At 29.6% G+C, this 26,590-nt stretch overlaps 2 protein-coding genes across 3 annotated transcripts; both read left to right on the forward strand.

Annotated features, from left to right (window-relative positions):
• Nucleotides 1-71: 71 nt before the first annotated feature.
• Nucleotides 72-7,362, forward strand: LOC129988583 (nucleolar protein 12-like). The gene is made up of 5 exons (XM_056096836.1): nucleotides 72-226; nucleotides 1,336-1,441; nucleotides 1,536-1,584; nucleotides 6,008-6,173; nucleotides 7,127-7,362. Exons 1-5 carry the CDS (start codon nucleotides 165-167, stop codon nucleotides 7,308-7,310), a joined length of 567 nt encoding a protein of 188 aa, XP_055952811.1. The 5' UTR covers nucleotides 72-164; the 3' UTR covers nucleotides 7,311-7,362.
• A 2,206-nt stretch (nucleotides 7,363-9,568) lies between these two features.
• On the forward strand, nucleotides 9,569-20,670 carry LOC129989012 (mucin-3A-like). 2 transcript variants are annotated; one of them, XM_056097318.1, is made up of 2 exons: nucleotides 9,569-9,683; nucleotides 19,046-20,670. In XM_056097318.1, exons 1-2 carry the CDS (start codon nucleotides 9,611-9,613, stop codon nucleotides 20,479-20,481), a joined length of 1,509 nt encoding a protein of 502 aa, XP_055953293.1. In that variant the 5' UTR covers nucleotides 9,569-9,610; the 3' UTR covers nucleotides 20,482-20,670. The 2 variants fall into 2 exon arrangements, with proteins under 2 accessions (XP_055953293.1, XP_055953294.1); XM_056097319.1 differs by lacking the exon at nucleotides 9,569-9,683 and adding an exon at nucleotides 11,508-11,624.
• Nucleotides 20,671-26,590: the final 5,920 nt, after the last annotated feature.

The following is a 26,590-nucleotide window of genomic DNA, read 5'->3' on the forward strand; positions in this document are numbered from 1 at the left end:
GTTTCTCTGCTATTTTAGTCACTGCTATGTGTTCCTTCAAGAATGATTAAGGTGTGCAGCGAATCAAGAACTGAACTGATATGAAGAGAATAAATATTACTTTCAAAACAAACATCCGCATGTGTTAAGTCTTTATTAGACATAATATTAGAAATTATACAGTCATGAAAAAAAGAAGATCCAAACAATCAAAAGTGCATCTCATATTCGATGAAAAAGAAAGGGCGTAAGCTATAAAATATTGGTTATTTTTTTAATGGTATTTCGATAAAACATTTCGGACGTGTTTTTTTTGTAACATGTATTGTATGTAACAATTTTAGCGCTTACAAGTTCATTCATATAAATAAAATATTCTTTCCCGAAAGTTTTTTGAACAGTTTTTTCTCTCTTTTGTGCGCATAAATCTATGCATTTACTGCAAATACACTGAGCTGCATATTTATCAAAAAATTTTAAACATTACTCAAATATATTGAATGTTTTATGTATTGTCACACATAATTTTGTCTTGGTTTTAATAACAAATGTATTAAGGTGATTTTTAAAATTTATTTTCTATTTTTCAAACTTTACAAATATTATTTTACCATGTTTTATTGCATGTACTATTCTTAGATGGTAGGATTTTAATCAGGATATTTTTTATACAAAAAGTTCAGATCCAGTATTGCTGAACCTTTAGTTTTTTAGTGTTATTTTTAATGATTGTTTATGTAATATTGTAAATAATATTTTAATATTTGAACTATTTAATTTGTTTTTTAACTTTTAATCTTCTATTACTGATAAATGTCTTTCTTGGGACACTGAATAAAATGTGTAAAACTAAAAACACACTCTTTGAATTAGAAAAATTGAGTTCCTTTCCTTTCTGTAAATGTATATTCTTCAAAGTGTGAAAAAAAATCTAGATTGTCTTTTTTTTTCAGTGTCAGTTTTTTTTATGTATATAATTTTTATGCACACTTTATTAACTTGATTGTAAAGACAAAATTTTGTAATCAATTTGTCAGTCTATTCTCTGATGTGCAACATTTTTGAAATTTTGTATATTTATATAGTTTTGTTGACAATATATGATTTTGATGTCTAGAGAACTTAATTATCAGTTAATTGATAAATTTATTTTGATTTTGTTTCAGTGTTGTCACTTTATTTTTAAATTGATTAAAATATTCATAATACTTAGTATTATTATGAATATAGTATTTACCAAATTAAAGACTGAAATTAGAAAATAATTAAAATAAAGAATTCAACTTTTATATACACTAATACAAATGTGTTTTTAAACACTTTTTCTCTTATGTTTATTTTCTTATTTGAAAATAGGGACTTCCTGACAGGTTTTCGAAAAAGAAATTTAGAACGAAAACTGAAAAGAAAGCAAACACTGGATGCCTTATTGAAGGAGGAGAAAAAGAGAATAAAAAAAAGTGTATGTTCTCTATTATCATTGCAATTTGGTTTTAATGTTTGTTGTGATAAATAACAGTTCCTTTAAAAAAAAAAATTTGTTTCCCTCATTATAGCAAAAGGAAGCTCTGCATAATGCAATAAAATCTCAGAGTCAAGTTCCAGGTAAATATTCTATTTGCCTATAAAAAATTTCCTTGAAATAACATGATATATTTTTTCTTCTTATTTTTCTTCGTAATTTATTGCTTTTGATAACCAACACGTTGGTTGGAAATATTGTTTTTAATTCCAGCTAAATCACATATTTATGATTTCTTCAGCATGACATTTTTAAACATTAAATTGAAAGAGAAATTTATAGTCCAGTCAAATTGTCACAAAAAGTATCAAAATATGGTAAAAAATATGTATCAGCAATTTTATTGGTTTAAGTACTTCAGTTGATTCTCTGAAATAGACTAAGTTTGCATTCAAATATATTACTGAAATATACGTATAGAGGGTAGAAGTTGGAACATTGGTTTTTCATGTTTTAATAGAATAATTTTGATCTGAGTAGAAATTAAATTAAAAATGTGTTGGTATTAGAAAGATCTATAAAAAAAAAATGAGTTGCTGAATGTTATGATGACTTGCTTAAGTAAGATGTAAAAAAGAAAAAAAAAAAAAGCTTTTGAAAATATTTTCCACTTTGAACAAATTTTTTCAGTTACATTTTTCATGGTACATAAGAGGGATTATTTAATAAAAAGTTCAGATATATATGTCGATTATTTTTTGAAAAATGTAACTATGTTGAAAATAATGCAACCATTAAAAAATGCTTCTGAATATTTTTCCATTAGTCAAATTTGCAGGGAAAAAAAAAAAAAACTGTTTTAAAAGTGTTATTTTATGATTTCAAGTGATACTATAATGACTGATTTTCAAAAATTAAAAGAAAAAAGGAAATTTTAAAAAGAAAAGTCTTATTTTTGATGACTGATTTTTGAAAAAATTTAAATAATAGTATTGCAAGTTTAATGGTCATTGGAAAATGAATTCAAACTTAATAATTGAGAACAAATCTAACTTCAAGTTTAATTTGCATCACTTTTTTTTTTTTTTTAAATAGACCATTATGGTATCATTTGAAATTGTAGAATAACATTTTAAAAATAGAATATTTTTTATTTGTAAATTTTGATTGATTGAAAAGTTACTTAGAGATATTTTCTAATGGCCTTTATTTTTCCTCAATGACCCTAATTTGTCACAAATTAAAAAAAAAAAAAAAAAATATCATGATATTGAACTAAAATTTTCACCATTTGTTATTTTCTATTGACTCATTACTAAAGTGGAAATTCAAAAATTTCATTCAATTTTTTAAAAAATAAAACTTTTTTTTTTAATTTTCAGTTTTTAAAAATTTTGCCTAATTAAGTTATGGTGATGATAGATATTTTCTCTTTTTATAGGTCTCTTTACAACTTCCTAATTCAAAATTATCCTGTGAACTGTTAGATAATAGTTGAAATAAATAGATTTAAAAAAAAATCAATTTTGTTAAAGTAACCTTTGCGGAATGAAAAATTCTTAGAACCATCATTAACCAAACATTGTTTTTTTTTTTTATGTATCAACATTTAAATGAAATATTTACATCTATCCTCTTTTTGAATACCTTTTTCTCAACACCCCATTTGCTTATCTTTGTTTCAAGGCATGCAGTATACAGGCAGTAGAAAATTACTCACTAGATTGCCAGTTATCCAGATATTTCATTGCCTGTCTCCTGGATAGTCAGATAAGCTACTCCAATAACATTAATTAATGAGTATGCCTTCAAAGTATATTCATTTTTGTATATTCGGTATAGTACCTTTAGATATTGATTTATCTGTCAGTTAATGGCAAGGAAATTGATTAACCCCAGTCTGTATTTCAGTTCTCTTTCATTCAGCAAACCATGGAATTTCTGAGTCAGCAATGTCTTCCAATATGCATGGATGCAACTTATTATAAAATTTAGTTTTGATGAGTCTATACATTCCAGTTTCTGAGTGACCAATGTCTCTCAGTTCAGTTTGAAGACATTTAATGAGACAACTTTATATATGCAGAACTTACCTTATTCATTTTTATTTCATTTTGTTTTTAAGAATAGTTTTCTTTTGTAATTTTTTAAACATCATTTAGCTATCTGAGTTGTATAGCTTTTATGAAATATGTTTTATTTGAATTTTACATTTTTCATTTTATTATTTTACTAGCCGCCTTTGGCGACCAGCCAGTTCGCCAATCTTAATGTTCGTTAAAATTTTAATAATTAAATATTTTATGCAATTCCAACTTTAATAGATTCTTCAGCAAAATATTTTAAAACTTCAAATTTTGATAGTCATATAATTCACTCATAATATTATAAAGGCCTTCAGTCATAACGTGATATGTATCTCTCTAATTTTCTGTTACCCCTCGTAGAATTTATGCTTTAAATTAAAGTGTAAAGGATTAATCTGCAATTAATATAATAATATTTTTTACTGAAACAAAGCATTTTTTTTAATAATCTGATTACTGATAATAGAGTCACTGAGCGTTTAAACTTCATGGGCACTAAAGAATATCTTTCTTAATTTATATAATATCTCAAGAATTTGTCAACAAAATTTTCTCAGATTCATCATGAACGGATCGATTCATTAACAATGTTTCATTTTAAATGCATCAAACACTAAGAAAATAAAGTGAATCGTTTAAAATAATCGGTCGAAAACAGGTTTAAAAAAACTACTTAAAAAACGATGTACTTAAAACTATAAGCATATATCAAAAAATATATAACTAACATAAATACAATTTAATTACAAAAGCATGCAATTAGCCTAAAAATAATTTAAATCATTGAAAACAGGTTAAAAAAAAAACTATTTAAAAAACGATGTACTTAAAACTATAAGCATATACAAAAAAATATATAACTAACATAAATACAATTTACTTATGTTAGTAAATTGTATTTATGTACAATTACTAAGCATACAACTAACCTAAAAGTAATTTAAATCGTCCGTTGTTAATGGTTGCCATGCCAACAATCAGAACACAGTGCGCATGCGTGAATTTTCTTCGTCTTTTACGGTAACGCAAATGCCTGAATTTTTCTACGCCAGTTGGGGTAACGCTATGCAGATTATACATTTTTAATTTCCTTTATTCTGTGTTATTTTAATTCAAAAGTACTTCAGAATGAATCTGAAACATGGATTAATTAACAATGTTTCATTTTAAATGCATAAAACATTAAGAAAATAAACAGAATCGTTTGAAATAATCCGTCGAAAAATCTTAACCCTAGCCTCATTACTGTTGGGAGAAAAAAAGAACTAAAGCCTAAATCATTTGGCGTTGGGGGAAATGGAAGATTATTTTGGCGGAAAAGTTGGCGGTGGGGAAAATGGAATATTTTTTGGCGGGAAAGTTAGTTTTTAATTAATAATTAAAATTTCAAAAAAAGGGACCCCAGGTGCACATTCCCGACCTCTAAGGTATACATGTACCAAATTTGGTAGCTGTATGTCAAATGACCTGGCCTGTAGAGCGCCAACACACACACACACACACACATTGAGCTTTATTATAAGTATAGATATAGATATAGATTTTGAATTTGCATTATATACAGATGATTTTAGTAGCAGTTTTTCAATCTGTAACATTTTTTTTTTTTTTTGCATTATAATATTCAGTAAATTTATCTTTATTATTTGTGTGTTTTGTAAATACATGCCATTGGACACATGTATGGAATATTTATTTAATTTTTTATGCATAAATGAAAGGTGTTTTTTTTTATTGGTATTGTCTGTTTATATAAATAAATTTTCTGAGTGCATGAGAATATATATTATTTATTATAAGCAATGAGAATAATAATTCATTTACAGACAAAGTATAAGAAAAATTTTTAAGGAATAATACAGAGTTCCAAAAAAATTTTTTATATGCACTGATTTTTTTTTTTTTTTTTTTTTTTTTTTTTTTTTTTTTTACTTAAACATCTCCAGCTAGAAAAGAAACTCTAATAATAATAAAACTGGAAGAAAAATTTAAAGCCAGACAAAAAAATCATACAATTTTGGGATACAAACAGGCAAATTATTTAAATACTAAACAAACAATCTCATCATATTAAAATTGTTTTTGTTCTCTTTTATAGTTATTCACATTAAAATAAAAAAATTCAAATTTATAACATTAAATTTCAAATATTAATAATATAATTCACATTATTATCTATTAAATTCATATAATTACATTGTTGACCCCATTTTATTGTGATTATATATTGAAAATTATTTATTTTTCTTAGATGTTAAGCACAATGTTCAAATCTGGTCAGCATCTAATCTTAGCTGTAACCTATAATGTATAAAACACACTTTTTCAAAAAGTGGATCTTGTGCTTTGCATGTATAAAACAGTATATGCATATCTATTAATTTCTACAAAAAGTAAATTATTTTGATATAGTTATGAAAGCAATTTATTGAGTTTAATTTAAAAAAATTTTATCATTTATTTATTTTTCTTCCTTTAGAGATTCAACATCTCCTGGAACCTGTGACTTATGATCTACCTGATCATACAGTAACGATTAGTGAAATAAATAACATGGATTCACTTCATGCTTCAACTACTATCAATATGGATGAAGGTATTCCTGCTGCACCTGTAGCTGGGAAGAGTCAGGATGAAGTCGAAAAGTATGTGTATTTATCTCGGTTTCATCTCTGACATTATCTTATCAATAAACATGAATGTGTGTAATGAGATAATGTTTGAGGTATCTGTATGTGTTTTTTCAGATTGATTTATTTAAAAATATTAAATGAATTGAAAATTAATTTTACAATATTTCAATATTGAGAAAGTGTAATAATGGCAATTTAATAATTGTGTAATTTTTATTTTATTTTATTTATTTATGCATTAAATTATTTTTTTAAAAAAATTATTCAATTTTTAACAATAGATTACATTTTTATCATAAAATTCAAACTGCAACCATTGTTTCATTAAATATTTTAATGCACAATTTTCTTTTTTTACTGCATGTTAAATAAGAATAATTATGTGCAATTTGCAAAACAAATTACAATCTTGCAAAATTTAGAAAATAGAGGAAATTGAGTTTTATGTTTTTGTTAATAATATGATGCCATGTCCCTTTTGGAAGGTTCATGTACACAATAAACAGAACACATGTTGGGCAGTTTAAATAAGACAGTTTCAACATTTGGTAGCTAGGCACAGTCATGGGCTTGAAGTATATAGAAATGATTTAACAAAATAAATTTAACCATTGTTCTTGCTGAGTCAACTGGTTGCTAGAAGCAACTAGTATGTTAATACAAAGAGATGCTGTCTCCTAATTACTTGTTAGTTGAACTCTATTATGTACCTATTGGTATGTATTCACTGTCATGATGATAAGTTTACACTCTTGTCACAGTATAGCTTCTAACAATATGTTATCCAACTTGATATAAATTCCTTGTAGATCTAATGAAGATCTAGATCTCTAAGATCTAGTGAGTTTTACACCATATGCTTCTTATAAAGTCTAACTTTTATTCATATTTGATTTGTCTTTTTGTTTTATTAATTTAGTTCATGTTGAGGAGATAATGTCCATTAACCATATGTCTTGTTTCAGGCTAAGGAAAGTGATCAAAGATTTGAAAAATAAGAGAATCAAAACACTTAAAAAGAGCAAAACTCAGCTGGAAGCTAAGAAGTTGCAGAAGAAGAAAGATAAGCAGAAGGCAAAGAGGATGAAGAAATTGCTTAAGAAGAGTTTGAAGCATACAAAGAAGAAACACAAAAAGAAAAACAGCTAGTTGTTATTTACAAACTAGATCATGTTCATAATAAAAAAAAATATTTTTCTTATTTTCTATCAGCTTAATAGATTGACTCGATATTAGTTATTGAAATATATTATCTCTTGAACAATTTATGAAAAGAGCCTTATCTGAACACCTGCAAAACTTTGTAATTGATTTAAAAAACATTTGTTCAAAGATACTTGGACCTTTGTATTAAAAACTGTTCTAATGAATTTAAAATGTGTTAAATAGCTTACTTCTGTCTCTTATAATTCATAAAATGATAAAACTTATTCATAAATTAAAAAAAATAATTCGAAATAACATTTATTTATTTTTACATTTTTATGTATTAAATGCACAAAAAGAAAGAATTGTAATTTTTTGAAAATTAAAACTCTAGATGTTGAAGTATTTCCACATTTTAGAGCTATTTCAATTTTAAAACAATGTTTTCTTTTAACTTTTCAGTATACAAAGTATAATAATTATCAAAAAAATCTAACTTGGGATTTTGACAATCTCCAAGTTTTAAACCTCCGTGAGATCGAAAAACATATTTTTGGCATTATGTATTGAGCTGGACGGCCAAAATTCGGTATATGGTCTTTGCACCAAATTTGTAGATTTCTATCGAATTTTGAGGAAAATTCAATCACAGAAAGCATGTCTGTCCGGCTATTCGAATATGAGTTAATACGAAAATTGTTATCCATCTATAGTGTAGAATCTATAATTTTGAGTCAAACTTTTTTTTTTTTTAGCCAAATCTAACAAAGGTGTAAGTGAAAATAGTTCAAAAACGTAGTGGCTTAAATACAGGGTGATTATAATTAAAGTGACCCTATTCAGACCCCTCTAGAATCCGTCCTGCCTTTCGGATTTTGATGAAACTTGGCATATACGTTATATAAACCATGGGGATTTTTAGAATTAAAAAAATAGTTCAAATTTTGACTACCAGATGGAATTGTTGTAATTTGCCTGGTTCCCCTGTTGCAGGGGTACCGCGGGGCCCTTTGTGCACTTCCTTTAAACGACAATATTCACGCAATGGAGCTAAGCTATTGCTGTCGTTTTGATAAAACAGCTTTACCAATAAAGCTCGATCTTTCTTCTGTAAGGGCATGGTTGACAATGGCAAACGCACGCAGAATGATATTCGGGTTCTGATTGCAAGTCTTTTTATATGTTTGACTAATTTGCATAAGGAATTTTTAAAAAGTACCATTTGATAGACAAAATTTGAACTATTTTTTTCATTGCAGAAATATTTTTCCCATGTTCCATATAACGTATTTACCAAGTTTCATCAAATCCGATCGGCAGAACGGATTCTCGAGGGGTCTGAATAGGGTCATTTTAATTTATAACCATCCTGTATATAAAATTTGCTATGTGATTTTGTGACCAATTTTAGTTCCATATCAAATTTTGCAAACCCATCTAAAACATAAACTCACTTTTATTAGAGATTGCGCGAGAAAGTTGTGGGGAAACCACTCCCGCTGATTTGGAATTATGTTTATCCGTCTATGAATATGACAACTCTAGAACGGAATAAGCTAGAAGGATTCAAATTGGTACGTGGTTTTTATAACATTATCGTTGTTTTTTTCTTCCCTATTTATATCCGGACGGAATTCGTCAACAGAAAATTTTTCTGCTTATTTGTTTATATACAAACGAATACAATAATGCAAAAAATTAAACTAATAAAATTTTGCAAGTTTTTTGCTAACATTTTAAATCTTCATTAAATGTGCCGTCAGTTGGGTTGACGAGCTAAATAGTTCGGTTTCTATTGCTGACAGATTTCGATCGTGACATCGAAACTGTTGGTCGTGACATCAAAACTGTTACTATGTATGAGCTCAATCGATTAAAGAGGAAGATTCAAAATGGTTGTTACGAAACGCGTCCTATTACGAGACAGAATTTTCCCGCTGGTTTTTATTTTACCCTTTTCGATTTGGGTCTCTTTCAAATTAGCACTGAAAATTTTGTCATTTTAGTTTACCCCCTCTCCAATACTTGTAATCCTTACCAGTATTACTTAATCCTCCGCTGTTTTAAACATTAGAAACCTGAAAAGAACAATGAAGTATGAAACCTGATAGCTTGTCACTGATGCGAAGACATTAAAAAAAATAAATTCGTTAAGCAAAATAATGCGGATATTTGCATTCAATGGGAATGTGATATTCTGGAGGGAATTTCATCATCTGTCACACTGGCTGAATCGGATCTTTCTTTTTCGGAAAGTTTTTTCTTCCATTGTAAGCTGCCAGAAAAGCCTCTCTGCAGAATCAATGTGGAGGAGCAGTCTTAAAAGTGAAAGGATGGATCTACTATTCATGTGCTTTGCCTTCATTTATTTTGTGGGTAAGTCAAATTCTTCGGCACAAACTATAGAAAGTAATGCAAACATGAAAACATTCGATCTCGAGATTTTTGATGGAACTCCCTGAGTATGAAAAACATTTTTGGAATTCAAAAAATCTCTGTCTCTTCGATTATATGTCAATGCAATTTGGATTCATGAGTCAAAAGAGAGCCTTCCAAATACACACTCGATTAACGTAAATATCTTTTCATTACTGAATTAGTTTCCTGTGACTAATTTTGCTTTGTTTATCACCTTACGGGCCTAAACAATCTTCTTTCAATATTTAGTCTGCGACTTTTGTAGAGAAGAATTCAAATTCGGTGATCGCCATTCATTAGTTTTATTTTATAACTAGTCGCCTTCGCGACCTGCTCTATCAAGTTATTTTTATTTGTAAACAATTTCAGTTTTATCTTTGGTACCCGACTTATTTTTGATGATATCCTCAGCAAAACATTTTTAAACTTCAAATTTTAATAGTACTGTTTTTTGAAGCAAGCAATTATACTCATTATACTGTACATTTTACTAATTTTCTATCTTTTCACGTAAACTTTGAACTTAAATTCTGAATGGGCAATGATGAAATTATGACTAATCCAATAACGTTTTTTAAAAATCTAAACATGCCCATAAAAAAGATGTAAAAAAGAATAAGCATAAGAAAGTTAGTAGCATTTAATTTTTAATAAATTACTATTATTGGCGTTTCCCCGCGATAATCCCCTAAAATAATATTGCACAAAACTAATTTTTACACCATTTACGAAAAATTGCCTTTTTAATAACAGTTTTGTTTTCAAAAAATTTTCTGAATACTAACTCATTCCCGTAAGATCTAATCTAATAATAAAATATTGTGCATGAAATATTTACTTATTTTTCAGTTAAACAAACTTCTTTCATTCTGCTTTCTTACATTTTGTTATCTAAAATTCTTACATTTTGTTAATTAAAATTATATTATTGATATGGGTATAGTTGTAAATCATATGTTTATATTCAACACTTCTTCAAAAACCTCTAATGACTTCGGATTAGCACCAAGTTTTCTCAACATTAGAACGTTTACGCCAGGCACTCCAGTAAATTTATTTCAGGCACATTATCTATTTTTTTTTCAATCTTCTGATGATATGTCTATGATTCGAGAACATTCATTATAATAACTTTTTAGTCGCTTAGCATGTTTTCGTCTTCTTGGTAATATTTCACTATTATAAGTTTAATCAGTATTAGGTAAATGTATGCTTATCCTTTCTGATTCTTCAGAATTCCTGCTTGATCTTCATAGTCTGCACTACTTTTATCCATTACGGTGTATATTTCACTGTACGTTTTACCTATTGTAAAAATATATATTTGCCAGGCCGATGTTCACACTAAATGATTATAAGAATGAAATCCATCGATTAATAACAATTTGGCTTTGATTTGCACCACCATAATACCCAAGTATGTTTGTTGATGACATAGATCACACATTTTTTACTTTTAAAATGTGTGATAGGGATCTATGGTATCAACACAAAAAGTGCCGCCGTATTCAATACACTAGATATTTTAAACCAAATTTATCATCATATTCAATAGCAACTTCAATCGCATGACGAATATAAGTCGTCATTGTGGCTGTAGGGCATGAAAAACCAATGACGTGCTATACGTGTCATTTTACTGGAAAGGGTTGATAATATTATTTTTGCATACTTTTCAACAACTGGTTTTATTAATGTAAATAAAACCTAAATTGTTCTTATTGTTTCATTTGATTCCATTGTTGAAAGCAAAGGAAAAAGGATTCCGTTTACATGTGCGTTATTTACAACCCTAATATAACAAAGGCGAATGTGTCTGTGCATGTGTTGGTATTCCACTCTTTGATCTAGCGATATCAGATTTGATACAAATATACGGTGGAAGATAAGATTATATAGGTTGGTGCGAGATTTAATTTTTTTTTAATTTATTATTATTATTATTTAAAAGTGAAGCGAGATTTTTTGCCCTTTTCAACGCACAAAATTATTTTAACTCCGTACTGAATTTTTTAAAAACATCTTTCTAATAATTTCAATGAATTTTTTCTGATTTTTTTTAAATCAAAAATTATTATTATTATTTTGCGTAATTAAAAAATAAACATTTCAATGTTGGATTGAAAATTGAATTGTTTTCATTGTTTCATCAAGTATTTAATACTGTAATTTTCTTTAATTTTTTTTTATCTGTGCAGCTTATATGAGAAATTTGAAAATGAAATTATAGAACAGTGCAGGGCTTCTTAAACATTAAAAATTAGCTGTTTATCAAAATTTAAAGTCAATAAATATTTTAGTGAGAACGCTATTAAGACCAGTTATATGAAAAAGATTTAATTGAATTTTTTATCAACCAATAATCTCACAAATGATCGCCAAGAGTGACTTGTATCAAAATATTCTTATCCATTCCACACATCTTTAAATTTATCCATAAGATCTGCATTAATGGCGTTTAATAATAGTATTTTGAAATTGAAATTCAATGCGTGGAATCAGAAAGTATGCTATTACATAAAAGCTCGATGTATCACCCATTGAAGCAGGAATTAAAGTTATAACGTTGTTTCTCACATGTAAAAATACACTTATTTATAGATTTAGTAAAAGTTATTTTATGTGCATAATATTATATAAAGTCTTCAATATTTTTCTGACGTATTGGGGATTTCAAAGTATCAAACATGTATAAAATCACTTCTCTTTATCGACGTGAAAATGTTTATAAATTTATGAAAGTCAGTTTTTTATTATTTCTGCTTCCTCTATAGTTAAAAAAAAACAAAAAAAACAAACAAACAAAAAAAAAAAAAAACTGAATCGCTGAGTCCTTTATTGCGCCATTGAAGTTCTGAGATAAGCTGTAGTTCGCTGAAAGCTCTCTCGCAGCTTGCAATAGATATCAAAAATGTCTGCACTGCCATTCGAAGATTTAGAAAAACATTTTTATCTATAAAACTGACAGTAAACTGACAAAGTTTTTTTTTTCCTGCAATTCGATTTGATAATAACATTTTGCAATCAACAGTTTCATCATAAATTTAAAAAAAAAATCATGACTGTAAAAATCACCCAAATTCTTACAGTTTTCTTGCAAATGTTCGATCTGTAAAATAATTCTGCAATATTTAAAAGGAATCCAAATTTGTGACCCATTTCCTTAAAATCTCATTGAATGCGATCGAGGATCACCTTTTCCATATTATATATATATATATATAGAGAGAGAGAGAGAGAATTATTAAAGTAAATCCAATTATGTAAATACTAACATTATTTATCATAATCAAATAGTTAATATTTAAAAATTGCCCATTTCAACTTTTTATGTGTTGTGGTTCTTTTTTTTTTTTTTTTTTTTAATGAGTTTATTTTATTCATTTGCTCCAATCAGATTATGAATATTTTTCTCTGTGAATGGTATTTAGATTCAGAAAGAAATTTTACAAGTAGTTAAGTTCAGTATGTTACATTTAAACAATGAAACATCTTCATTCTTGAAGTTTTAAAGTATTTGTCTCTGTCAATATAGATACAAGTTAAACATCAGTACATATGTAACATTTATAATATGTTAAAAGAGATAAAAAGTCTATTTTATATTAAACGAAAAGCGTAATATGTTAAATAATCTTCATATTTATATTCTTTGTAATCATATTTATACCATAAATTTTACCTTTACTTAAGTTTTAGTATTTTTATTTAATTTTACATTTTCATTAATTTTGAAGCCTCGCCATATAATAAAAAAGGAGTCACTTTTTATTTTCTAGCTCTAATTTACAAGTTGCACAATTCATCAATGCCGAATAGTGAAAAGTATTTATAGTAGTATTTATACTTTATTTTCAAATGTTTTAAATATACTTTGTGTGAATTTATTTGAAACTTGTTTAAAAATTATATTTGAATATAAATTATTTGTTTTGGGATAGCTAATATTTAATTGATTGTTTATGAATGATAATAATTAAACATCAAAATTCTGTAGAATATTCCTTCAAATTTAGTGATTAAAAATTACAATATTTTTGGTGAATTTCGAGGGGGCTGCTACAAAATCAGCATAAAGTATTTTTTTAAACTCCAATAATATTGTTTGTTCTGTATTGATGGGAAATGATTCATTTCATACAAATATGATAAAAATTTTGATAAAAAAACTCTAGTGATGATTTAAATGAAATTTAATGATTTTTGAATGAAAATAAATTACTAATATAAAAGTAATTGTTCATTCCCATAATTATGAGAAAAACACTCAGTAATTATTCTTATTTTACTGCAATAACACGCGTTTTGTGCCGTACCATTGTTTCTCTTGCAATAAAGATAACTAATCAATCGCTCCCCTTGAAATTTCATGTTGATCTCGATCGAACCCTCGCCAAACTTGTTGCATAGACCACAGGAATTTTTTCCAAAGCAAGATTATGGACATAGTTTCCGCAAAAAGAACCACCGACAGGCCCTGCTTCTAAACTAGAATCAGTGGGATTGATATCAATTATTAATTTTTATTCGCATCTTAATAAATAGCAAGTAGATGCGAATCCACAACAAGAAAGTTTCTGCATTAGCAAACAGAATAAACAATAATTTAAATAGATTCTAATCAAGGAAAAATGATTAAAAAAAGTACAAAATTAGAAAATTAGTCTGCAGTTGGAAATAATAACTTTGAATTTGAAATATGGAAAGTAAGGAATTGATTTACACGAAAATGCAGCAGAATTCTTGCATAGTAAATTTTTCTGGAAATATATGTAGGAAAGCATTATAATACCAGAATCTCATTCATGATGATATTTAATGAATTATTTTATGTATAAAAAAGATCCTTCTGACTTTTTGGTTGCATTTTTTTAAATACTAGATTTAGATTATTGTTGGAAAATGTCTTGAAAAACTTGAATTTAATTAATATTTGACACAGATTTTCATTACAGCAAATGATCAGTTAGTTGAAACATTTATATATTTCTGCATTGGTAGTTTCTTATTTGTTATGGACATTGTACTTAACTATTTATTACATACAAAATGAAAAATTATAATTATATAACTTATCAGAGCTAAACAGTAACTACATAATTTAGGCCTTTCTTATTGCAAAAATAGCAACATCATAAATAATAATATTATAAAGAGAAGAAATAAGGTTTAAGTTTTTAATTGCAAGTTGCCATTCTGTGGGTTGAATATTTTCAAACCGATATGTCACACTATCTTATAAAAACCTAACATCCGTTTTTGGTACTCCCTCTCATGACATTTCAAAACTGTTTCAGTAGCAATTAATTTCTCTTTATATAAGTCATTTTAATATCACTAATTTCACTGAGCTATTCTACAAACTCAAAAAAACAGTTGTTTTTTTATGTGACTATAAAAAATATCATGCACTTTTGTATTCGGAATTATTGTATTTATTTAATAATTAACTAATAGTTATACAATAGTTTATTTGATAGTATTTATCTAATAGTTATTACTCAATTAATTAATGCATTTTAAAGAAATACACTAAAAACTGATTATTTGTTTCGAAATATACATAATATTATTTAGATGAGAAGAGCTTCTTATGGAGAGTTATATACTTTTTTACGCATATTTATGTTTCCCCACATATTTTATTCAATGCACCACGGGTTCATACAGGGTGTCCTACAAGGTATGCAGCATCTAATAATTACAAATTCAGATAGATCATGCCAAGACGAGTATTTTGATGTATAATATGTGAGGTCCCCGAATATAGCGCCATAGTCTAATTAAGGTTTGAAGCTTGTGTTAGGAAAATTTCACGAAATGAGGGGGGGGGAGTAAAAATCAATGTTTATTGAAAATTTTCAATAAAATAGATTTTCGAAATGTTGACCGTTTGAACAAATAACACGGTGAAGTCTCGATTAGAAGCTCGCAATTGTTTTCTGCAAAACGTCTGTTCCAATTTCCTTGAGCTTGGTTTCAGTTGCTGCTCTCAAGTCGTCAATGCTGATGGCTGTGCGAGATACACTGTGTTTTTCAGACGTCCCCATAAAAAAAAGTAGCACGGGTTACGATCCGTGGAGTAAGGCGGCCGCTCTATACCATTACCTATTTTCGTAATGGAATCCAACCCTATCAGTTTATCGTGAAAATGTTCTGCTAAGAGATCGAAATTTCGCTCTCGATGGTGAGGTCTTGCACCATCTTGCATAAACCAATAATCGTTTATCTTCTCTATTCCATGCAAGAATAGGACGACACTGTCATTCAACACGTCAAAAAAAGCTTTATCGTTGACATTTCCGATTTAAAAAAATGGTCCCAATTATGCCTTCGGCAAATAACGCACATCAAACTGTGAGCCTGAGTGGTCGCAGTGGCCGAACTATTGCATGATGAGGATTTTTTGTGGTCCAGAACCTCCAGTTCTCTTTATCAATAAATCCTTGGAGGTGGAAGCGCGTCTCATCACTGAACCAGATCCGATGAAAATGAATTTCGCCACATTCAACCTCATTAATTATCGTGTTTTCAACCTGCAACCTTCTAAAACCTTGAAAAATGGCTGTACTCTTTAGATTTTCTATTATTTGGTTGAAACCATTTTCATTTTTAAAAATCTTGGGAATAAGACCTTACAGGAAGTCCATAACGAATTGATTCTTTCAGTTTGTTCTCCCCAACTATAGCTCCGTCCACGGGAGCAGCCCTCTCAGTTCAACACTAGCAAGGCCATATTTAATGAGACATTTTTATGGGGAATAGCAAACAAAGTGCAAACGTCTCACCCTAATTATTAAATAACTTATATCTTTCTCATCATATAACTTTTACAAGATATTTAATATTAATATCATGTACACCTCTAAAATATTTTTTTGAGCGAAAATCGATTTACTTTCTCTTCTTTTGCGAAGAATAGATAATAAGCGTCTTTCTTATTTCCCGCTGTGCATTTCAATTATACTTTCAAGGGGAATTTTACAAATTAATTATATTTCTAATAATTCTTATTACTTTTACTTATAAAGTTGTATGCAAGTCTCCACAAATTTTCCAGAATACCCTCTAATAAAGATGAATTTATGTTTTATACGCTTTTTTTTCCACAACCGATTGGACTAAAAATTTGACACAGAATTACAATTACAGTCACAAAATCACAAGGCGAAATTGATATATTTAATTGCATTTTGAGTTACCTTTTTTAGAATACTTCTAAATGTATAGACCGACAGACTTTGATAAGGTCTACATTATAAATGTTAGATTTGGTTTGGTTTTATGACACAAGGATCAGATTTGATCATTCTGGGCCAAACATTTATGTTATAGATGTTAAATCAGTGTAGGGAATTTTATCCATCTAACTCTTTTCTATTTATAGCTATAGTGTTAATTTATATGCGATCAGCTGGACAGACAGACTTCTTCTGAACAGAGTTTATACAAAATTTGATAGAAATGCATAAATTTAGCGAAAAGCCGTATATCAAATTTCATCCGTCCAGCTCAAAGCATTTTTAAATTATCTCTATTATAGACAGGCATAATGCTAGAAATATGTTTTTCGAACTCAGTAAGGCCTAAAACGTGGAGTTTCGTCAAAATATCGAACTTTAGGATTATTATAATATTTTTTTATACTTCATTTATGAGAAAATAAAAAAGTTTCAAGATGATGATGAATCCTCACTTTTTAGACTTCCTGTGTAAAGGGCAAAACCAAAAATTTTTTAGATTACTTCCTGCTCTTAATCAATTGATCAGCTAGTGAAACGCAGTAACTAAAAAAACGATCGGATGAAATGTAGCTTCATCTGAAAAACTGGCGATATGTGTCAAGCTTTGAACTTGGGCCCGTCTTTCTGCATGCAAACGCGCAGAAAAACGAATCAAAGCTCATTGACATTCGGCATTGCGTCAACATGCATGTAGGAATATCTTCACTATGCTAGGAAGTTAAGTATCAAATACGATGTACGAGGGAATCACAGGTAGAGCACTTCCGCTGGTTCCAATGAAAATGTGTTCAAAATTTATTTACAAGGGGGATTATTTTATCTTCTTTATGAAACATACCAGCCGGTTCGCAAATCTTAATGTTCGTTAAAATTTTAATAATTAAATATTTTATGCAATTTCTACTTTAATAGCTTCTTCATCAAAATATTTTAAAACTTCAAATTTTGATTATCATTTAATTTATTCATAATATTATAAAGACCTTCAGTCATAACGTAATATGTATCTCTCTCATTTTCTGTTAGCACCCGTAGAATTTATGCTTTAAATTAAAGTGGAAAGAAATTATCTTCAATTAATATAATAATATTTTGTACTGAAACAAAGCATTTTTTTATAGTCTGATTACTGAAAATAGAGTCACTCAGCGTTTAAGCTTTATGGGCACTAAAGAATATCTTTTTAAATTTATGTAATATCTCAAGAGTTGGTCAACAAAATTTTCTTAGATTCATTATGAGCAGATCGATTAATTAACAATGTTTAAATTTAAATGCATCAAACACTAAGAAAATAAAACGAATCGTTTAAAATAAACGGTTGAAAACATGTTTTAAAAAAACTACTTAAAAAACGATGTACTTAAAACTATAAGCATATACAAAAAATATATAACTAACATAAATACAATTTACTTACAAAAGCATGCAACTAACCCAAAAATAATTTAAATCATCCATTGATAACGTTGTCATGGCAACAATCAGAACAGAATGCGCATGCGTGAATTTTCTTCTCCGGTTACGTAACGCAAATACGTGATTTTTTCTACGCCAGTTGGGGTAACGCTATGCGGATTAGAAATTTTTAATTTCCTTTATTCTGTTTTATTTTAATTCAAAAGTACTTCAGAATGAATATGAAAGATTGATTCATTAACAATGTTTAATTTTAAATGCATCAAACATTAAGAAAATAAACAGAACCGATTGAAATAATCCGCTGAAAAATTTTAACCCTAGCCTCATTACTGTTGGGAGAAAAAAAACTGAAGCCTTTGTCGTTTGGCGCTGGGGATAATGGAAGATTTTTTTGGCGGAAAAGTTGGCGGTGGGGAAAATGGAAGATTTTTTTGGCTGGAAAGTTAGTTTTTAATTAATAATTAAAATTCTAATTAAAAATTCGAAAAAAGAAACCCCAGGTGCACATTTCCAACCTCCAAGGTATACATGTACCAAATTTGGTAGCTGTATGTCAAACGGTCTGGCCTGTAGAGCGCCAACACACACACACACATTGAGCTTTATTATAAGTATAGATATAGATGAAGAACTAATAATACATTTTTTTTTCAGGATCTTGTGGAGAAACAGATTTTTTAGCCGATTCTGCACTTCAGCCTAAAATGCCGTTAAGATCTTTGCAAAAAGTTTCCCCATTTCTGTATTCTTCTAAAGGCTCTTTCAACCCACTTAGGAAATTGTTATCATTAAAAGGCACAGACAAATCGGATGATAATCAAACTGCCCACACGTTTCCATTCACTGAGAAGCATGGATCAAAGAAAAAACCTTCTACTGATAAGAAAACGGGAATTTTCGCATCTCAAAAAACATCTATAGAATCTACTACCCCAAAAATGATTATAAAATTTCTCACAACAAAGGAAACAATTACAGAATCTACCACAGAAGAGATAACCAAAGCAACAGTTACTGAATTTACCTCAGAGGAAACAACAAAAGGAACAACTACCGAATCTACAACAGAGGAGACAACTACAGAAACAACTACCGAATCTACAACAGAGGAGACAACTACAGAAACAACTACCGAATCTACAACAGAGGAGACAACTACAGAAACAACTACCGAATCTACAACAGAGGAGACAACTACAGAAACAACTACCGAATCTACAACAGAGGAGACAACTACAGAAACAACTACCGAATCTACAACAGAGGAGACAACTACAGAAACAACTACCGAAACTACAACCGAGAAGACAACTACAGAAACAACAACCGAATCTACAACAGAGGAGGCAACAGCGAAAGCCTTAAAAATTTCAGTAATAAACAAAACTGCAACGAAATTATCAACAAAGTTACCAAATGCGACAAAATCATGGCAGAAATATCTCTTCAAGTCCACACCTGCCACGACACATTCGCAAGATGAAATACCTAACATGTCATCAAGTTTTGTGGTACAAGGCAAAGTGCAATCAGACTTAAAGAACTCCCAAGAAACTTCTGCTACAAAACAGTCTTTTGGGGATAAACAATCATCTTCAAAAGTTAACCCTGAGAGGTCTACGTTTTTCACTGACTCGCCAATAAAGGAGCAAAAGCATTCGAAAGAATACAATGAAACTATTGTCACCAAATCCAATCTCCATACTTCATCAACTTATTTGCCAACAACTACTCCATCACCTGACAATACGTCAGAGAACATAAGTATCGATATAGATATTGATATTAATTTGCTTTCACCTCTTAATACTACTTCTAAGAATGTGGAAAAATATTCATCCTCGACTACTGCAGAAATCCCCCGAAATAGAGAAAAGCAATACGAAAAGAAGAGAGTCATTGCTGGTGTTCTTTTAGTCATTTTGGTGTCTGTATCTGCCGCTTGCGCCGTTTTGCTCGTTCTCATGCCTTCAAAATATGACATCAGATATCGCAGGCACTCCCAGATACCAGATCAAGTCGCTCTAATCCCTTCCAGAAATAAATACCGACCAAGATTTTACGATTCTTCTCTTTATATGGGGCACTGAGATTTTCCCAAAATGCTTTATTAGGCGTTCATTCCTGGTGAAATGGATTGCTTTGCAGGAGCCTCTTAAATTCTCTTATTACACAGTCTAATTAAATATAAACAAAAGTGAAAATTCGAAAGTGTTTAATATGTTGTGCAAATCCAAACTACTCATTATACTTTTTCTCATTTTTTTTTTTTTTTTCATTAGTGCTCAACGTTTTACAAGGTAGGAGCTTTGGTGACAATTCAATTCTTTAAAAAAGTGCATCTTTTGATTAATTCAAAATTATTTTTCTATGCACAGAAAGTTTTTTTTTGTCTTAAAATTACTACTAATGATGATAGTACTGACATTTTAAATTTTTTTATTTATCTTCTCACAAGCCTACAAGCTGCCAATTTCAATGCCTGATCGAATTCGTATCAGTCTTTAAAATTATTACCAACATATAAAAAAATAAGCTTTCGATGACTTTTAAAATTCTGTTGGTACGCTTTGCAGTCTTTCGAGAAGCAGTGAGATCTAAAGGTTATTTGATGTTACTGATATCTCCAGCTTTAAATAAAAATGTAAAAGAATGTTTTGTACATTATAATATTTTACATAAAAGTATTCTTTAGACTAGGAATTTATATATTTTAGTTTAAATTTTTGTCTTTCTGTTTGAATTTTACATACTTCAAGGTGCACATTTTTTAGCACCTTGAAGGATTAAATACACTTGTTTGCACTTTTCAGATTTTTCGTTAAAGCAGCGGCATATAATTACATTCTTAATGTTACTACAATATTATCGGTATTGATATCTATTATACACAGGCGATAGCTTTATTTCTGATGTTTCGAAAAATTTTATAGTACTATTCATATTTAAAAACATGTCAGCGCAACGGAGATTTTGTCAAATCAAGAGGTAAAATTTCTAAAATGTTTCTCGCGTTCTTAAAGGAACTTAATCAGTTTTACCGTCGAAAAAAGACGATCATTCCAGGAGAAATAATCCTCAATCATCTCTTATCAGAATGAGAAATGGGCGTTTTCTATAATTCCTCTAAATGCTCTCCAAGTTTTCCTGCGAAAATTAATTAAGCTCCTACAAAGAGAGTGCAAGTAGCAATAATTAATAAGTGAGCGCAAATACGACTGAGCGCAAGTTCCACTATCCCATGAACAACAGCATACCTTCACAAAACAACGCCTAGGGCAAATAGCAATATTTCCTCCCCTCTTTTTTCTTTAAAGTTTGATAATTATTCTATATACAAATTTATATTGATTATATTGAAATTTTAAGCAAATTTTTTTATCATTATTTTGTTAAAAGTGATTCTGTGTCGATGTCTTTTTTTCATAGTGAAGGCAGTGAAATTAATAAAAATCGTTTGGTTTGTAGAGTTCTTTTTGATTATTTAAAAAGTAATTTAATTTTATAAAGGCTTGGCAACAAAATAATTCATGTAATTATAGCTTTGAATTTAGAACCAAAAAATGCACAATATATTTTTTTCTTGTATATCTTATTAAAAATATTTGCTTTTAAAATACACTGCGAGCGTGTCTTTTACAGCAATAGATCCAATTTTCAACTTTTTTTTTTCCGGCTTTTTACCTAGATAGTTATTTTGGTTTACACATTATTCAACATGGTATGATTGTCCAAATGATTCTTATATAATCATGATGAGTCAATGAAGCAACTTAAATAACTTTTTGTTTATAAAGTAAAAAAAAAAAAAAAGTGCTTTAAGAACATACTTTTTTTTTATTGCTTTGGAGAATCTTTGTAGATATTACCCTTCCTTTGGGACAAGAAAAGGATATCTGAATATTTTACAAGAATGAGTAAGTGCTAATAAAAATATCATTGAAGAATGCTTCATATGCATCAAGAGTCTTATATATTTTTTTTCGTCTCCTGTCATCACCAGTGGCTCAGTACGTTTCCTCCTCCTCAGTAAGTTGATGAGAACCTCCGAGGTACGGCATTATCTTTTTGTCCTTTCATGAAATTTCATTTCAAAAAATGATATAAATTCATAAATACTTTGTCCTGAAGTCGCCTGGTCGCTGTGCCACTACCTTAGAGTTACCATATTTGTGCATTTTATTTCATTATTTCTGAGCTAGTAATAACAAGACAAAAAAAAAAAAAAAAAAAAAAAAGGAAAAATTTGTTTCTAAATTTATGCGTTTTCTTTTGTGTAAAAGTTGAATTTCTTTTTAAATTTTTTTATAAAATTAGCTATATTCATGACATTTAAAAGCAACCCGCAATTTATTTTGGAATGGAACTCGTGTTTTCAAACTGTGGTCATATGGCGAGCACGAAATATGAGCTGGCACTCTCGCTCCAAATTTCTACTCCATACGATTGAAAAAACGTTTAATTACCGGCATTTTTATCATATGTAGTAAAATTTGGTATTCATTTCATAGAAGTCGTTTGTAAATTTGAGCAATCTATCACCTATCTAAGAGTATATACTGTCTTATATACAAATAAAATAAATGACTTAAAAAAAATTCAAATGTGTTTTCTAAGATTTGAATAGAGAGACTTATATACTTCAAATTAAAGCAAATGCTGTCACAGAAGTGAATTACTGTTCTGACAAATTTATTTTGGCTTTTAAGAAAATGGATTGCATTTAGTGTACATAGTCCAGTAACTTTAGGCAATAAATAAATAAAATAAAACAGATAAAAAAAAAGAGTGTCATTTGGTAAATTTTAAGCCCGTCACCCCGCCCCCCCCCTTCGCATAGGTCTTATTTATATCATTTTAAATTATATCTTGGAAATCTCACCATTTAGCTGGGTGCTTCCCAATCTTTGTGGGGTTAATAAATTTGTATCTCAGCAATTTGAGCATAGGTTAGTGATGAAAAGTTGCAAAGTGCAGGTAGAGCACTTCAACTTGATGCTTTCTAAGAAAGAAAACAATAAGATGGGATGGATTTTAGAAGATATTTGGAAAATAGTTCAAGTTTGGCTCGTTCTGAATACTGTTTATGTTACGCGATTTGGTCAGTGGAGATATAAGACAATAGGTGTCTGGCAAAGCTGTGAGATCGGTTCTTGCTGCTAGAATGGCAGTTTATCAATATTTAAGAGATTTTGAACGAACCTTTAAAATCGATACACAAGAGATGGAACATAGCATCTTCGAGGTAGTGATGGAATTCGGATTTTCCAGTACAATTTCACAATTGTCCGTGGACATTGAAGCGGTAGGCGATGTGCTAAGATAGAACCTGGGGCCTTGTGGTTAGCAGTCCAGTAACTAAACCATTATACCAAAACAATTGTTCGGGTAGAAGAGCTGTTAACTGGCTTATATGCTGTTCACCACAACATTGAATATACGGTAAAACATCAAATCTCTGACAGTATGCTCAGCCGGAGAAAGGCCTTCATCGATGACGTGCGAGAATCCCTAATGACATACACCTTCAATACTTTCTCAAATTGCCACGGATTTCAGAGATGGGGCATTAATAAGTGTTAGTGTGCAAACGATTTATATGGACCATCAATGATATAGACTTTTGGAATAGAAAGCCCACTCGTGTACCATTTTGACTTTACTTGTCTGTAACCGCCAACACTACTATTGAACTACCGATGAGCTAGAAACACATTGCTTTGTCTGATGAATCTGAATTCGCGAAGGAACGTGAATAGGTACGGAGAATCCATGGACCTTACATGTCAACAAGGGACTATTCAATCTGGTATAGCCCCTGGGATGATATGGAAACCCTGGTATATCAGGTGAAGGCTACGTAAGCATCCTGCCCTTTCACCTACACCCATTCAGGCTTTTTAAGCAATTCTAACAGAAGAATGAGACATGTCGAGAATTGCTACCGAGTGGCTCCAGGAACACTGCTTTGTCTTCCATTGATCACTTAACACTCCAGATATGAATATAATTGAACAATCTTTGATGCCTTATAACGTGCTGTTCAGAAGAGATCTCCACTACATAGCACTCCAACAGTTCTGTGGACTACCTATGATGAATTTATGATGTGTATTTTCTCTTCGTTAGTCGAATCCATGCCACCTAGTTTTGAGACACTTCTGCGTGCTCGTGAGCGCACTAGTTGATATTAAGTAGGTGTACAATTTTTTTTATTCTTCAGTGTGTGAGAGACACCTCTTTTAATAACATGGTTAGATTAGTTCCACATTTCAGCACAATTTTAGCATGTTAATAATTTAATATTTTTTATTTTATTACGTCTGTGAATATGTATTTATTTTAATTAATCCCTGCATCTAAATTTATATACAATATTATTGAAGTAGATGTCCGGTTTTATAAATATTGTAATTAAGTGCACGTAATGAAATGGATAGGAATCTGAACAATTATACTTGATAAAGTGTTAATATTATCCTAATATTTGATGATTCATTGAATTTGTCAACTAGAAAAATAAATTTTGATTTTATTTTGTGTATGTGTATATGAAAACAAAGTAATAGAGAAGAGAAAGAAGAAGTAAAAATTCAGACAAATTTGAATTTTAAGGTCGAAGGTGATTTGAAGGATCAATTTAAGGTCAAACTTGAAGGTCGAAGGAATAATTGATCAAAGTTAAAAAAATTTCAATTTTTTTTCTCTCATTTATTATTTTTACCTTCTTATATATGTAGAATAGAGAAAGTATAATAATCGACAAAAAATTCGAACTCGAGATTTTGACGAATCTTTACGTTTTAGACGTAGAATCTCTACGTTTCAGTTCGAAAAACACATTTTTAGAAAATGTCCGTCTGTTTGTGGCGAAGTTAACTCAAAATTGCTTTGAGCTAGGCGGATGAAATTTGGTATAATGTCTTTACACCAAATTTGCAGATTTCTATCAAATTTTGAGTCAATTCCATTCAGAGGAAGTCCTTCTGTTCGAATATAAGTGAACACGATCATTACAAAATGAAGACAGCTAGATAGATGAAACTCAGTATGCAGATTTAACATCTGTATTGTAGACACCTTTCAAATTTTGAGCCAAATACAACCACGAATTGACTGTCTGTCGGACTACACTTAAATATATAAAAACTCAATAATTCAAAAAACCCAATGATTTAAATATATCAAATTTGGCACGGGATTTTGTGACTGCAAGTACAATTTTGAGTCAAATTTTGGTTTCACTCGGCTGAAAAAAATGCGTCTAAAACACAAATTCGATTTTTGAATACGATTAAATACCAGGGATGAATCGCCAAATGACTTGCGCAGGATGACACGATAAGTTCAGTAAAAATGCTAACTTCACGCCGAAAGTGAATACTGCGAGTCTATTGTATACTAATGCCGTGTAAGGGGTTCTCTGGCATGACAAGTTGATTAGAGAATATGCGAAACCGTTTTGGGGAGACCACTTCCGCAAGTTTTTAAAATCTTGTTGTACTGGATTAAATTTGGCGAGTTGAACTGTTACAGTAACGCTAGCATTTCTTGTCAGCTGATGGAACTGAAGAGTTACAGTACAATCGTTCTTAGTTTAAGATCAAATAAAGAAGGGGGGGGGGGGGTCTTAGCCGTTTTAATATGCAATTAGAAAAAAATCATTAAAATAATTTGAAATTCTTGACTTTCTAATACAAAAACTATAGGAGTTATTGTCATTTTAATTCACCTTTCAAAGAGGGGGAACCTCCCCCCCCTTAGAATGCAAGTCGAAAGATCAGCGGATAAAGAAGAAATTTCGGTGATTATTTTACATTATGGTACCTATATATATATATATATACACACACACACACAAAAGGTGGAGAAATCAGTAAAGAAAATAGAAAATATCAAGCCATACAGACTGAAAGGGAGAAGAATTTAATTAAATTGGGATAGATAACCATGAAATTGAGTTAGGGATTTCCGGATTACTTTTATACTATATATAGTAGGATAATCTATTAAGGTCAACTTCTTGGGAAGTAAAGAGAAAGCGCGTATCAGTAAATATTATTTATATTTCCATCTTTCTAAAGCTATAACCATACCATGAATTCTATTTAATGATGAAAATTTGAAGGGGAAAAAAAAATGATAGTTCAGATATTTTACATTTTCTTTCAGTCCCAATTTGTAAAGTGCAAGAAAAAT

This window comes from Argiope bruennichi, chromosome 10 (assembly GCF_947563725.1).
Source record: "Argiope bruennichi chromosome 10, qqArgBrue1.1, whole genome shotgun sequence".
In the NCBI taxonomy this organism is placed as follows: Eukaryota; Metazoa; Arthropoda; class Arachnida; order Araneae; family Araneidae; genus Argiope; species Argiope bruennichi.